Source organism: Lithobates pipiens, unplaced genomic scaffold (genome assembly GCF_037356315.1).
Source record: "Lithobates pipiens isolate NorthernLeopardFrog02 unplaced genomic scaffold, aLitPip1_a1.2 Scaffold_25, whole genome shotgun sequence".
NCBI lineage: Eukaryota > Metazoa > Chordata > Amphibia > Anura > Ranidae > Lithobates > Lithobates pipiens.
This window is the reverse complement of record NW_027507787.1, coordinates 51,774,093-51,789,848: the sequence shown is the minus strand read 5'-3', so window position 1 is coordinate 51,789,848 and position 15,756 is coordinate 51,774,093. Positions and strand designations below refer to the sequence as shown.

At 42.1% G+C, this 15,756-nt stretch overlaps 1 protein-coding gene across 3 annotated transcripts in view; it reads right to left on the bottom strand.

Annotated features, from left to right (window-relative positions):
* ADAMTS14 (ADAM metallopeptidase with thrombospondin type 1 motif 14) overlaps positions 1–15,756 on the bottom strand; it is a 308,575-nt gene that overhangs the window by 157,418 nt on the left and 135,401 nt on the right. For all 3 annotated transcript variants that reach the window (XM_077454435.1, XM_077454434.1, XM_077454436.1), the window contains exon 7: positions 9,074–9,179. In XM_077454435.1, coding sequence (XP_077310561.1) covers positions 9,074–9,179 — 106 coding nt within the window. The remainder of the gene's footprint in view (positions 1–9,073; positions 9,180–15,756) is intronic.

Here is a 15,756-nt window from a genome sequence, read left to right as displayed (position 1 = left end):
ACTGGAACACGCAGCGGCTAACAGCAGGAGTCCGGTGCGTCCCCATTCACTGTTTTAGGTCAGATTTCAGACTGATAGTTGGGCTGAATTCAGACCTAAAATGGACCAAAAGATGCACAGGACTCCTGTGCAATTCGCACTGGAGCCGCTCCGGAGATGTGTGAACTGGTTCCATAGAGAGCCGTTCACAATCTCCTGCTATGCAAATTGGATGCAGGGAAACCAGTAAATGTGAAAACAGCTTTAAAGATTTGTGAATTCAGATTGGGCAGGTGATCCTAGTACTCCCAAATCGACAAATGCCTCCAATTAGGCAACAGCCCAAAATCCTTGTTCAGCAAAAAGACAAATCTTCGTGGCATTTTCTTTTACAGAAGCTGGATACATCTAAAAAGCTTATGCTTGTCAAGAAGTAATTTGGTAGCAGCAGCTACTAGAATATCTTGGAAAACCAGTGTCTCAACCAACAGTTTTATATGATGACAATCAAGAATTTGAAAAAAATGCAAATAAATTAAATAATCAATGCCCGAACCAAACACATTGGTGTCAGACACCATTACCTCCAATACATTGTGGAACAAAATGTGATTGTACTTGAATACTGTAAAACTGTTAGAATGATAATAGATACTATCACAAAGCCCCTACCAAAGCAAAAGTTTACAGCACTCCAAAAGAAGATGGAATTATATGAGAAGTAGTTGTTGACTGGGGTGTTAGCACAGTTTTTATATTATTATTATTATTCAGGATTTATATAGCGCCATCATTTTGCGCAGCGCTTTACAACATGAGGGCAGACAGTACACTTACAATACAAATCAATACAGGAGGGACTAGAGGGCCCTGCTCATTAGAGCTTACAATCTAGAAGGGAGGGTCAAGTTGAAACAAAAAAGGTAATAACTGTGGGGGATGAGCTTATGGAGAAAATGAAAATACAGTTGTTAGGTGTGGGTAGGATAGGCTTCTCTGAAGAGAAGGGTTTTCAGGGATCGCCTAAAAGCTAATAAAGTAGGAGATAGGCAGACAGATTGGGGTAGGGCATTCCATAGGATTGGAGAGGCTTTGGAAAAGTCCTGGAGGCAAGCATGGGAGGAGGTGATGAGGGAGCTAGAGAGCAGGAGGTCTTGAGAGGAACGAAGAGAACAAGTGGGTTGGTATTTAGAGACTAAGCTAGTGATGTAGCTGGGGGCAGAGTTGTGGATGGCTTTGTACGTAGTTGTTAGTATTTTGAATTTAATTCTTTGGCTGAGCGGAAGCCAGTGGAGGGATTGAGAGAGAGGAGTAGAAATAGTAGAAATATAAATTTATACAGAAATAGGTGCAGCAACAATTCTCATACATTATATATTTTGTTATTTATTTTATACAAATACCATCATACAATATTAAGAAAACACCTTATACAAAACACCCGTTATTTTCTCTTGGCATTTTTGCCATATATTTCTTCATATTATTTTCATTCGTATCGACGAGTGAAATATCGATATTTCCTATCAGCTGATTACCTCAACATACCTCCACATCTTTTTAAACGCTTTCCAGCTTCCCCACTTATCTTTTCGGTCCGCACTCTCTTCCTCCCCACTATACTTTAGATTCTCCAACTTGTATGTTTCTTCTATGCTGTTTATCCAGTCCCAAATTTTGGGGCTTTCTACTTCCTGCCATTTTTTAGGTAAAAGACTTTTCAGTGCATTTATCATATGGGGAATTGCTGATGCTTTATATTGTTTCAGTGATCCTTTCACTCCATGGAACAAGCATGTCCATGGTTCATCAGGTATTATTTTATTAGTTATTTCCTTAATTTGTTGTAAGATCTCTTTGAAATACTTTTTAGTCATGGGACAATCCCACCACAAGTAGGCCATCGTTCCTACTACCTTACATCCTCGCCAACACTGTGGGGATTTCCCTGGTTGGTATTTACTTATTTTGTCTGGGGCTGCATATCACCTTGACAGGCACTTATAATTCATCTCAGCTGACCTTATATCATCGACAGAGCAGTGTATACGTTTCAGTATCTTTTCAATAACGTGCTTCTTCCCCCGTGACCCCAATTTGTTTTCCCATTTTTTGATGTATGGCAGGACCTCCATTTCCTCCATTGCTAGTAATATTTTATATATCCGGGATATATTATTTCTTGATTTTACCATCATACAGAGCCGCTCCAGCGGCCTTAAATCTTCCCCAGATCTTATTGGTTGAGGCAGTTTCTCCACGAAGTGCCTCATCTGAAGGTACCACCACTCACCATCAGATCAGTGTCTAATTTTAGTGCCTGAAATGTGCTTATTTTACCCATGCTTATTATATCTCTTAGTTGTGCGTTTTTTTTTTTTTTATCCAACTCCCACCTATTGACCTTTTCCCTGGTGTAAAGTAATCATTATCCTTAAGTGATATTAAAGGTGAGTTGTATTCCCATTTATTTTGTTTGTGGATCCAATCCCATATTTTAAGTGCATTTCGTGAGTGTTTTCTCCTAATACCCTATATTGTGGAGGGTTCCACAATATAGGGTAATTATACTTCTTAATTGTGTACTACTCATTTCAATTTCTAAATTAACTCATCTTTTTTCGTTTTTATCCTTTGCCCATTACACCACTTGTGTAAGTACCACTGCAATATAATACATTTTAAAATCTGGGACAGCTATCCCCCCTTGTCATATATTATATTGTAATCATAAGTTCTGTCACTGGGCAGTAATGTTGTAGTGGTCTGCAGCAGCTTTTTAACCATTTGAAGTGCAGAAACTTCCGTCATTGCCAAATCTTTGCAATTCAGCCATGAGAGAGAGGCTACTGGGAGGCTATTGAAGGTATGTGCAAACATCTCTACCTGCACTACATACCTACAGCAGCCTGACTCCTTTCCCACTGTGAAGTCTATTTAGGTGTATTTATTAACTGTTAACTTGTTTTATGAATTACTCATGGCATTTATGCAATCATGAAATAAAACACTTACTGACTTGAAGGCTAGACTGGTTACTGTAGGGTTAATTATGTTTTTCACTTGTGCCTTACGCAGGAACTGTGAACTGAAGCAAAGCATTACTTGTTCCATGAACAGCTGGCCCTATTTTTCTTAGACATCTGACTTCTAGCATGCACATTTTTTCTTTTTTCATATGTTTGTTTTATAGAGGTCTTAGATAACTAAACAGGGAACAGACTGTTTGTAACAACCTCTGTAAAGTGGCTTACAAAAGTCTGGAGTAAAAATCAAATAATAAAATATGCATTTTTAGATCTGGACAATAAATTTATTGGTGATGCTTTTGATTGAGAACATTTCTAAATGTATAGTATGAGATGGGTGACTGCAATTTTTGATGCCTTGACAATCATTATTGTTTATGGCAAAGTACACATCAATTTGGTGACTATAGAGTAGGGGTGCTCAACCAGTGATCCGGGGGCCAACCGCGGAGCCCTCTGATGTGACCCGCGACCTCCTGCTGGGATGGCGGGTCAGCAAGCCCAGAATGCAGGTTCCTGACCTGCCATCCCAGAGCATCAGTGTTATGAATGAGGAGCAGAGCTGCATAAGCTGATAAAAAATAAAAAAAGCCGCATAAACTGGTCCGCAGGTGCAGAGCAGCTCACCTGTGGGTTACCTGCACTAAGTCATAGGCTTCTGTTATTACCTGTGGGTTTGGTGCACTGTCTGAAAGTGCACCACATCTGTAGGATATAATAGAAGTCTTTGGCAAAGTGCAGCTAACCAGCAGGAAAGCCGCAGGAGTAAACCGAAGCACATCAGTGAGGAAGCAGCCTTAGGCCCCTTTCACACAATCCGTCTGACCCAATCCAACCCTCCATTCATCTCTAAGAAGCGGCAGATGTAAACTGACTTTTGTAGAGTGTGCTCTATAGAGTAGAGCAGTCTGTGTCCATGTCCGCTCTGCTTATGCATAGCGGACATGGACCTGCCATCCGCCCGCTCTGCATAATGTGGCCAACGGCCAGCTACCAAGTCGCTTAGGTTGCCCTCACTCTTCAAAAGGTTGGGCAAACCTGCTATAGAGCTTACAATCTTTTTACTTGTAAATTGAATTGTATTGTAAATTTACAATTGAATTGTAAATGTAGCTATTAAAACATTGCTGGTTATACCAAGATCATTATTTGAGTAAGTTTGGACCATTTTCTTTTCATACAAATTTTTATGCATTTTGGAAGTCTCAAATATTTAAACTGAGCAAACACTGTATATAGTATATTTTGCAAACTGGCTTATAAATGTACTGGATGAAGTACGGGAATACGAGGTCATTACCCATGTGGACTGCTAAATTTGAATATGAGGTATACCTCCAGTCAAAAAGTATTTTAGTTTTGTGTAGAGTGAGGAAGGGTTAGAACTTCTCTCAGTTTTTACACTGTAGACCCACTAGGGAGAATTCCCCTCATTTCCTCTTCCAGTGGCAATGCAGGATAGGAAGGGGCATCTCCAGGAGGGACACAGCAAAATAACCAACTGATGGAGATCAGCGTTTTATTCTATCTTTTTCCTATTTTTTCCTTACCTCCTTTCAGGGTGAAATGCTATGAGGGAAAATCTCCCCAGCACACCATCAGACAGCAATAAAATCTGACAGAGATTGCAGCACCAAACCCCCTACACTGTATCTTTCCACAGCAAAAGATTAGAAGCAGTTTCTAAATTATCTGAATGTTATAAGACAAACTTTTACTACACAGGAGCCCTTGAAATAATTTTAAAGATTTAGGGAATCCCTACTGAAAATGATTATATCTGCAGCTTAAGATACTTTAAAGTGATTATCAAGCTGACCAAATAAATACAAAAAAAAAAGAAGAAAAGTATGTAAATGTAAAGTATTTGACTCCCACAGCATATCACTTTTAAATTAAAAATAACAATGGAGAGTAAGGGCCAGTTCACACTAGAACACTGTGCAGAAAACCCTCGCTCAAAACGCATTGAAGTTGTGATCTGCAACGGTTGTCAATATTTAGTTAAAGCGGAGGTCCACCCTAAAGTGGACCTTCCGCTCATCGGAACCCTCCCCCCCTCCGGTGCCACAATCGGCACCTTTCAGGGGGGAGGGGGGTGCAGTTACCTGGATAATCCAGGTAACTGCACCCACTTCCGGGATAGCTCTCTGCGGAAAGGGGCGTAACGTACGCCCCTTTCCGCAAGTGCCCACCCCTTCCCGCAAGTGCCCCGCTGCCTGCTGGGAAACACACAGATCCCAGAGGCAGCGGGGAGCGTCCTTATTGCGCAGCGCGATTCGCGCATGCGCAGTAGGGAACCGGGAAATGAAGCCGAAAGGCTCCATTTCCTGATTCCCATACCCAAGATGGCGGCGGCAGGACCCGACAGGCGACCTAGAGATCGGCTTCGGGTGCCGACATCGCGGGCGCGCTGGACAGGCAAGTGTCACTATTTTAAAAGTCAGCAGCTGCAGTATTTGTAGCTGCTGGCTTTTAAAAAAAAAAAAAAATTGCGGAGTCCCGGTGGACTCCCGCTTTAACGACACCCCAAATGCAGGTTGCAAAGGCTGCATGTTTGTCCACACTGGATAGCATGGCATAGAGGTACTATGTGATGCAGCTACATTACATTGGAGTTCAATGGAAAAGGGCACCCTTATATTGAAGAACAGTGGAAAAATTCCTCCTTACATTGTTGGTCATTATAGTTCCCCCTTGCATGGGTGACCAGTGCAGAATTTACTCCTTATATTGGAGGACATTGGAAAATTCTGCCCCTATCACTGGTGGGGGTAGATGCAGCTGGTTAAGAAACCCCTAACATCTTATAGAGCAGGGGTCTTCAAAATTTCTAAACGAAGGGCCAGTGTACTGTCCTTCAGACATTAGAAGGGCAGGACAGTGGCCAGTTAGAGTAGAAAAGGTTTCCGATGTCAGTGGGAAAAAATAATGCCCCATTGTTTGTATCAGTTAGAGTAATTCGCATTATTGGTGTAAGAGGGAGGTATTATGCCCCATCATTGGTGTCATTGGGAGGAATTTTGCCCCCTTCATTGGTGTAAGTGTAGGGAATTATGCCACATTGTTGGTATCAGTGGATGAAATAGTGTCCCAAGGGCCGGATAAAAGCAAGCAAAAAGGCTGCATCTGGCCCCCAGCCCACAGTTTGGAGACCACTGCTCTAGAGGAACCCTAGGGATCTACGAAAACATGGAGAAAATCCATCATAAGGTAAATGGATCATCATGTAAACTTACTGATCTGTATCATCCCTGCTCTCCACAAAGACAAACAATAGTATTTAAAGCAAGCAGAAGACTTAAATTTGTTGTTATTTATGAGAACACCCAAAATATTCTAGTACAGGGTTCTATACATTTAATTGTTGTGTTGAATATAGCTTGGGAAGCCAGTTATTGCAGTTCTGGTGCTGTATAGTGAAGTAAAGTGAGACTGTATTCACAGCAAACATTTAAACATGTACAGGGTACAATTATGAAGAGAGCACCTTTGCTGATGTATGCATGCATTAACTTTAAAGAGGAAGTAAACCCTGATGAGTTTACTTCCTCTTTCATTCCCTGCAAAGGCAAAGCCTAATGGACTACTATGCATCGCATACTAGTCCATTATGTGTCACTTACCCGACACAGGAGCCAGCGAAGTCACCGCTGTCCCCTGTAGTCCGGCGCATCCATCTTCTCGGTGGGGTCTCGCAGCTCCACCGTTGTCATTCGGCGAAGCCGCGATTACGTCACTCCCGCGCATGCGCACGGGAGCCGACACACGCGGCAGCTCCGTCGTTGAAAATGCCGCGCTCAATGTGCCTGCGCGCCGCTGTCTACAGCGCATACTCCGTAGACAGCGGTGCCTGTCTTCGGGCAAATATCTCCTAAACTGTATAGGTTTAGGAGATATTTCTTGGACCTACAGGTAAGTCTTAATCAAAGTGTGTTGTTACAACCACTTTAACACTGTGGTGAGCTGTCAAAAATAGTAGTTATATATTTTGTGTTTTGCATTGAGGAAGCCCATTCCACTTGAATAGGCTCACAAGCCATATGCTCATTATTTTTAGCAATGTGGCACACCGCAATACAGAGCCAGGGCCGCTGATAAGAGGGGACCACTGGTTCTCCTGTACTGAGCCTACGCTTGTTCAGTTCAACAAGTGGCCCATGCAGCTGAGAAGTGTCTCTCTCCCTCTGCATTTCTGCTACATTTGCAGCCATATCCTGCCATACTCTGGTCAGCATGGCTCAGTGCTCTGATGTTAACTCTGCTTCCTGCATTACCTTCTACTTACCTCAGTAAGTTTGTGTCTTATCCAACTGTAGCACTGACCCCCGAAGGAGCGTCTGGTTTTCTTGGGCTTACCGTTTACCTCCTCCGCCTTGTAACTCGTTGTTCTTGTCTAGGGGTTCCCGAGGTTGATAGTCCAATAACTGCAGAGACCGACACATGAATTCCTTTAGGAATTTTTATTTGCTTAAAATGTTGAACAGAAACACAGTCTCTCAGTTGGGAATAGAGGGTATAGGTATGGAAGCTCAGGCACTTTGAAACTGCTGACACTTAATAAATGTCTCTCTCTAGGCAATCCAGGGAATAGCCACTCACAACTGGATATTTCCACTGTCGGATAAATCCTGGTTTATGGACTTAGCAGCCGACAAATGATTCAAACTTAGCAAAGTCTCTGCCACAAACTTGGTTGCAAACTTTAAGATGAACACAGAAAGTCTTTCACAGGAACTTAGTTGTACCTGAAGGATGAAAATAGGAACCTAATTATGGTACCAGTATCTTGTAGCCGGTCCGGCGATACCGTAAAAAATGTGGATTCAAATTAGTGTCCATACAGCTCAGCATCTAGGCTCTTACCGAGCAGCCAGCCTCGTGCGTGGCCCTCTTCTGAAGCGTCCTCCCCTGGTTGCATGACGAGTTGCTTGGCCTCTCCAAAACCCAAGATGGCACCAGACCACTTTAGAATCCTCCTTACAGTTACTGTGCCTTGGACTAGCCAGTCCCATGACTCGGAAATGGATGGATCCGCACCCCAGGCCATGAGGGCCCCTGGGGGCTGGTCAGGAGGACCAGGACCATGGAGTCAGAACATACTTCTGGACCGGAACCCAGAACCACGTGACTTCAGCCCCTTAAGTACCCTCTCCCAGAATACACAGCAAGACAAATCTCTGAACAAACCTCTGCTGTTTAAAAGATGCCAACAGTTTATTCTCCTACTACTGAGTTTAAGGGTTTGAACACCAGTTCTAATCACATTTTTGTTTGGCCTCAGCAACTTTAGTGACTGAAGCATGAAAGCCCCAACATTCTGCCTATATACACGGATGATTATTTTTTTACAAATACTTCAGTGGTAACCTACTCTAATAATACCTTCTTTAGTGTAGCAAGCAGATGCTGTCAATCAGCATGATTGTTTGCTCAATTTTGAAGTCTTGTGGTTAAGAGTGAGTAAATTCTGAATCATAATGTATACAACAAAGAAGCAAAGTTAGCAGAAACTAATAAAAAAAACCTTGGAATTAAAAATGCTTACAAAACTTTAAACAATCCCATTCCAAATATATATACCTCATTGTAGGCTCCAGGTGGCCAGAGTAATGCAGTTCATATGAAGTCATCATAAGATCTTTGATCTCCAGATGTGCGGATACAACAGATAACTTCAGTCATTTGTAAGGGGCTGACAATCAGTTAACTTTTTTTTAAATCTTACTCAATTTTGTCACTGTGTACAGTGCTTTAATGTCTAAAATCCCTCATAGACATAGAAGGGGATGCTCAAACTTACATACATGATCAGACTGTCCTCCAGCATTGCTGGAACATTGTTCTTCTAGCATGCACATAAACACAAATGCTTGGCTTAATTGGGAATTCCTTTTTTTTTTATGTCCAAGGAATTGAATGGATGAGCTGTGCCCCAGAAACTGGCCATCTCAGATTGATGTTTTATTAAAGATTGTTGCTGACTGTATTGGTATTATATCTGTGTTCACTTTCAACTTATATTTGTTAAACACACAAAAATAAAAAAATAAAAAAACACTTACACATGACCTGTTTCATGGGCAACCACAAATGCAGAAGAAAAACCATCCTCATGATTTAGAGTACAACTACGTAGGGGGTGGCACATTCCTGTGACAGGAGCATAACCTGCCAGAAAAAAAAATAAGGACAACAGTTAGCCAAATGTTTTTGAGTATGTGTTGTAGATTGATATGGTTATCTTTAACAGTGCTTTTACATACACTAAACCTACTGTAAAAACATCTAATTGAAGCAGTATGTGAATCCAAAAAACTGCAGCTGAAGCATCTTTACTTTGCTATTTCAAATTTTCTGTTTGAAAGCAAAAGAAAAACAAAGCAAAAAAACATCCCTACAGTAAGGCCAAAAGAGATACTTGTCTGATGGTATTCTTCTTAAGGCTTAACTCCTTTAGCATAATAATCAGTATGATAACATTCTGCACAAGCCTGCATTTTTACTGACTAAAAAAATAGGTTATCTCGGACAGATCAAATAAGTTTTCCATTAATACAGAAGTCATATAAAAGAAATATAATAAGAATACAATGTTCATAATTAGGAAAAAAATGTGAGCACAAAAAAATCAAAATGATTTTCGCTACAATGGTTTTCCTAATACTTTGCATTTACAGCTGTTCCTCGGAGCTCAATAGCTGCTAAGATGTTGCGGTCTTTCTCACATTTAAAAAGGCAATAATGTGAATGAAAGGTGACAAAAAATACCACTTACATGCATCTAGTCCTAAATGCATGGAAAGAGGATGAAGCCTAGGGAGGTCAGGGTCTGGGAGGATGTTATTGTTTGTTTAATGCTGACCTAAGCATCCACTATGATGCTCAGGTCAGCATAAGACTGGTATGATGTAACAGTTCAAACTCAGTTTCTGCTCACATATTATCTTAAACCAGGTCCTGAAGATTCCAGAATCTCAAGGACCTAATTTGTGAGCAGAAACTTTAAGATCAGTATTTTGCCACAAACATAAAATACTTATCTATCTCAGTTGAGGTATAGTCAATGGACCAACACAATAAGTCACCATGAAGTCCATTCCTGATTATGTCCCAAAGTTAACATACTGACATGCATTAACTTACAGTAAACAGTCATGAATGCATATTACAAATGGTGGGTGTCTAGAGCTGCTACTGGATTTCTCTACAGAATTTGTTTAGACAAAAGTCAGGAATTTCAGCTCACAGCATTGCCCTGCGGTCAATTTAGCTCACTCCATCTCAGTTATTCACCTCAATCAAATCCTAGTGTACTCCATTAGCACAAAAAACTTTGGGTAGAGATACACTTTAAAGGAAAGCAAATAGCATGTGTGTGTACACCTACAAAATACATGTTAGATTTACCAATATTAAAATATTCACTTAAAAAGTGGAATTTGTGATGCTCTAAACTAATGAAGATACCACAGTTCCCAAGCAGTCACAAATTAATATTATTATTATACAGGACTTATAAAGCGCCAACAGTTTGCGCAGCTCTTTACAACACGAGGGCAGACAGTACACTTACAATACAAATCAATACAGGAGGGATCAGAGGGCCCTGCTCATTACAGCTTACAATCTAGAAGGGAGGGTCAAGTGGAAGCAAAAGGTAATAACTGTGGGGGGTGAGCTGATGGAGAAAATGAAAATACAGTTTTTAGGTGTGGGTAGGGTAGGCTTCTCTGAAGAGAAGGGCTTTCAGGGATTGTCTAAAAGCTAATAGAGCAGAAGATAAGAGGACAGATTGGGGTAAGACATTCCATAGGATTGGAGAGGCTTTGGAAAAGTCCTGGAGGCGAGCATGGGAGGAGGTGACGAGGGAGCTAGAGAGCAGGAGGTCTTGAGAGGAACGAAGAGAACGAGTAGGTTGGTATTTAGAGACTAGGATAGTGATGAGCGGGGGGCTAAATTGTGGATGGCTTTATAATTCGTTTTTAGTATTTTGAATTACATTTTTTGGCCGCTCAATCACTGTCCAGATCCTGCCACCTCAACCTCTGCAACATCTTAAAAATATACGGTCATCTCTTGCCTTGACTACTCGCCTCGATGGCGCAACTATAAGCCCATCCCCACATGCCAAGGTTCTAGGTGTAGTCCTGGACTCTGAAGTTCTCAGGTAAATCCCCTTCACAACCATCTGACACATTCATGGTGTCAGATGGTTGTGAAGGGCTGGCAGTGGATTTGGTTCCTTCCTAACTCCATTGAGAATGGAGGAATAGGTCATCAAAATACAACATTGTTTTATAATGTAGTGATGATTTGTGTATAGCTTTACCGATACACCCAGAAGCTTGAATTTCTTCAGTGGAGGGATTGACAGAGAGGGGTAGCAGACACAGAGTGATTGGTAAGGTGGATGAGTTTGGCAGCAGCATTCATGATGGATTGAAGAGGTGATAGACTATGTAGAGGTAAGTCAATGAGAAGGGAGTTGCAGTAGTCGAGGCAAGAGATGACCAGCGAGTGAATTAAGAGATTTGTTGTGTCACTGGTTAGAAAGGGGCATATTTTGAAGATGTTGTGGAGATTGAGGCAGCAGGATTTGGACAGTGATTGGACATGATGCTTAAAGGAGAGTTCAGAGTCCAGGACTACACTTAGAACCTTGGCATGTGGGGATGGGCTTATAGTTGCGCCATCGATTTTGACAGAGAGATCAGGGAAAGGGGCATATGGGGGAGGAAAAATTATAAGTTCGGTTTTGGATAGATTAAGTTTGAGGAAGTGGTGTGACATCCAGACTGATATAGCTGATAGTAAATTAGTGATACGTGAGGAGACAGAGGGAGTGAGCTCAGTGGTAGAGAAATAGGTTTGGGTGTCGTCAGCATAGAGGTGGTATTGGAAGCCATGGGCGGCTATCAGCTGACCCACGGAGGAGGTGTAGATAGGAAAAATAGGAAAATAGGAGAGAGAACAGAACCTTGGGGGACTCCAAATGTCCTAGCATAATAATATTCACTTTAAGTTCTCAGGTAAATTCTTGTTTACAATATCTACTGTACAGTATATACTATCCTGCCTACAATACCTTAAAGTGATTGTAAACGATCACCTTGTAAAACAACCCATTCCATTTAAAATTGAAATGAAAGGCAAACATTTGTGTATAGATATAAACAAAACATTATAAATACCTATTTTCTCTTTTTTTATAAGTGATCACATTCCCTCTGTTCTCAGCTGCATAAGAACTAGGGGGAGGAGAAGCAACCGCAACCGGGGAGCAGAATGTGTGGGGGGGTGTTTATGAAAGGCTGTCAGGAACCATGAATCAGACGGAGACAGAAAATGCAGTTAAAATGACCTTTTACTATAGTGGTAACAAATGGTACAAATAGAAAACGTAGTCAAAACATATCCAGGGTATGGTAGCCAAAGCAGATAGTCAGAACAAGCCAGTAAATCAGGAAGCCAGAGATCAGCGTAGTCAGAGGCAGCAGACAGGATCAAGAATCAGAAGGGATGTCAGCCAGGCAAGTCTTCAACAGGAACACAGCAGAGAGTCTCTTGATATGTTTGAACCAAGGTGAAGGCACAGGAAAAATGGCCAGGCCATTTAAATAGCCAGAAGAGGCTGGCTGGAGTAACGAGCAGGAATTGATCACCAGGTGAGCCACAGTGGTACTATGAGCGCTGGCAATTAACCGACAGCTGAGCAACCTGAGAGCTCAGAAGGGAGGGTTGAGAGCCCAGCCCTAACAGCACCCTCTCCTCAAAGATTCCTCACCCTCAGAGGACCACCAGGTTTGAGGGGAAAACATCCATGGAAAGCACAAAGGACAGGAGCATGTATGTCCGAGGATGAGACCCTAGAGCGTTCCTCCGGACCATCCCCTTTTCAATGAACTAGGTACTGTATACGCCCATGGAACCTATGGGAATCAATGATCGATTATATCTCATGCTCTTCATGGTTTTCCACTTGAACTGGGCAAGGATGTGGTACCGAGGTGGTGAAGTAGTTGTACACCAAAGGTTTTAATAAGGAAACATGAAATACATTCGAAAATACCCATGTTAGAAGGAAGGTCTAATGCATAAGCCACTTGTTTGATCCTATGGACAATACGGAAAGGCCCATTAAACCATGGTACCAGTTTTAGTAAGGGAACACGGAGTCTGAGGTTACGAGATGACAGCCAGACCCTCTTCCCAACCTGGTAGGAAGGTGCAGGTAGACGTCTGCGGTCAGCATGGAGTGTGTACCTATCACACACACGTCGCAAGGACTCTTGGACCTGCACCCAGGTGAAACGAATATCACAAAGATGCTCCTCTAATGCAGGAATACTTTGAGAAATAACTGAGTCAGGCAACGTGGATAGTTGGAAACCATAATTAACCATAAACTGAGACAATTGGCAAGCAGTATTGATGGCATTATTGTAAGCAAACTCCACCCAAGGTAAGCGGTCTGACCAGTTGTTATGGTGGTCCGAAATATAGCAATGTAAAAACTGCTCCAAGGCTTGGTTGGCTCGTTTTGCGGCTCTATTTGAATTGCGGGCAATACGCAGAGGAGAAGGAAAGCTGAATTCCCAACTGTGCACAAAAGGCTTGCCAGAACCTGGAGGCAAACTGACTACCTCTGTCCGAGATGATAACCTTGGGTAGTCCATGTAACCGAAAGATCTCTGGAGCAAAAATGGATGCCAGTTCTTTGGATGTGGGCAACTTCTTTAGGGGAATTCAATGTGACATTTTTTGAGAACCGGTCAACCACCAGAAGAATAACTGTGTTCTGTCCTGGTATTAAACACAGTTTTTCATTCTTTGCCCTCCTTGATCCTCACAAGATTGTTTGCCTGTCTTAGATCGAACTTCATGAAAACTGTATCAGGAGCGTGCCTGCACAGAGACCGGTGCAGCAGCAGGGAGGCATGTGACACAGGTTGTACTGGAACAGTGGGAGGAGCCAGGTGAGCAGTGAGAATCAGGAGCGTCTGTACCTCTATGGCAAACTTATCCATTCGGTGATCCTGCTCATCCAATCTGGAAAAAATATTCCCACTAGGTGGATTACCTGCATCTTCTGAATTCATGGCCTTCACCTACTGGAAGGAACCATGAACCAGACGTAGACAGAAAATGCAGTTAACATCTCACTTGTTAATATTAACGTAAAAAATGGTACAAATAGAAAACGTAGTCAAAACATAGCCAGAGTACGGTAGCCAAAGCGGGTAGTCCGAACAAGCCAGTAAATCAGGAAGCCAGAGATCAGTGTAGTCAGAGGCAGCAGACAGGATCAGGAACCAGAAGGGACATCAGGAAGGCAAGTATTCAACAGGAACACAGCAGAGAGTCTTTTGATATGTTTGATCTAGGCAAAGGCACAGGAAAAATTAACCAGGCAGTTTTAGGCAGGTTGCAGTTTGCATATTGCAGGTGCATTTTGCATCTTTCATTACATGCTTTTGATCCATTGAAGTCTATGGAGCCAAAAGCCAGAATAAAGTTCCTTGCCCTTTCCATAAAATGCAGAGATGTGAACTACATCCATAGGAAACCATGTTAAATGGACTGTAGTGTGTTTCGGCTAAGCTGAAAACGCACTAAAAAATGCATAAGTGTGAACCAGGCCTAAATAAACAGATGGGCATGGATGTAGGTTGAAGTAACAAGCAGAAAATAATCACCAGGTGAGCCACAGTGGAACGATGAGTGCTGGCAATTAACCGAGAGCTGAGCAACCTGATAGCTGAGAAGGGAGGGCTGAGAGCCCAGAATTGACAAATGTTGAGGTAACAAACACTTCAAATTGTAAATTAGATTAAATTCAAATTCCTGCCTTGTACAATTATTACATCTTATTACATCTTCAAAAAGTGACAAGAATACATTGTGTGTCATTTTGTCTCACAATGTTACACACTTATTTTTGAGAATAGTAGAATAGAGAATAGAATTCCTAGCAGGAAGGTCGTGCTTTGAAGCGAATTGTTTATTAGACATGTCGCCGTTTGCATACAGCTTATTATGTCTGTCTTCTGTTTAAGCAGTTCTCTGAAAGTCTTATATGAAGTAATCATAAAATACAACTGGCATAAAACATTTCATTTGTTGCTGGCCATCACACTTCGGTAATGCTTTAAAGCAGATTGTGGGGCAGATTTAAAAAAAATACCAAGCAATTCAGATATGTATTCAATAACAAATCCTTTACATACAATTTATTCAGTACCTGACTTGGTCTGAACTCTGCCTCTTGTAATCCTTTGTACAGCAGAACAAGGAAAGGAGAGGACCACCTCTAAAGCAGGCCATACACTGTAGGATTTCTCTGGACGGCATACATACATATTTTGATCTCTCTCATTCAATCCAACTCCTTTCCTCCTGTTTCTGCCCTGCGCCTTCAGTTCTCAAATTAATCTGCTGAGAGCCTGCCCCTCCTACCCCCTCCACAGCCCAGAAATCCAGCGAGCGCTGGAGGGGCAGAGCATAGAGCCAGTGACGTACAGCCACTGCTCTTTGCTCAGAGCAGAGGGTGAGAACTTAACGATTTCTAAGGATGAGCTCAGGCGTGTTCGCAAACAGCACGTGCAGAGCCCACCAGGAAGTCGGCACTGCACAGCGCTAATCACAAGTAGTGAGACATTGTCCCAATGCGTGGCTGCAGAGATCGGGAAATGTCTCACTGCCTGTGATTAGCGCTGTGCAGTGCCGACTTCATTGCGGGTTCTGC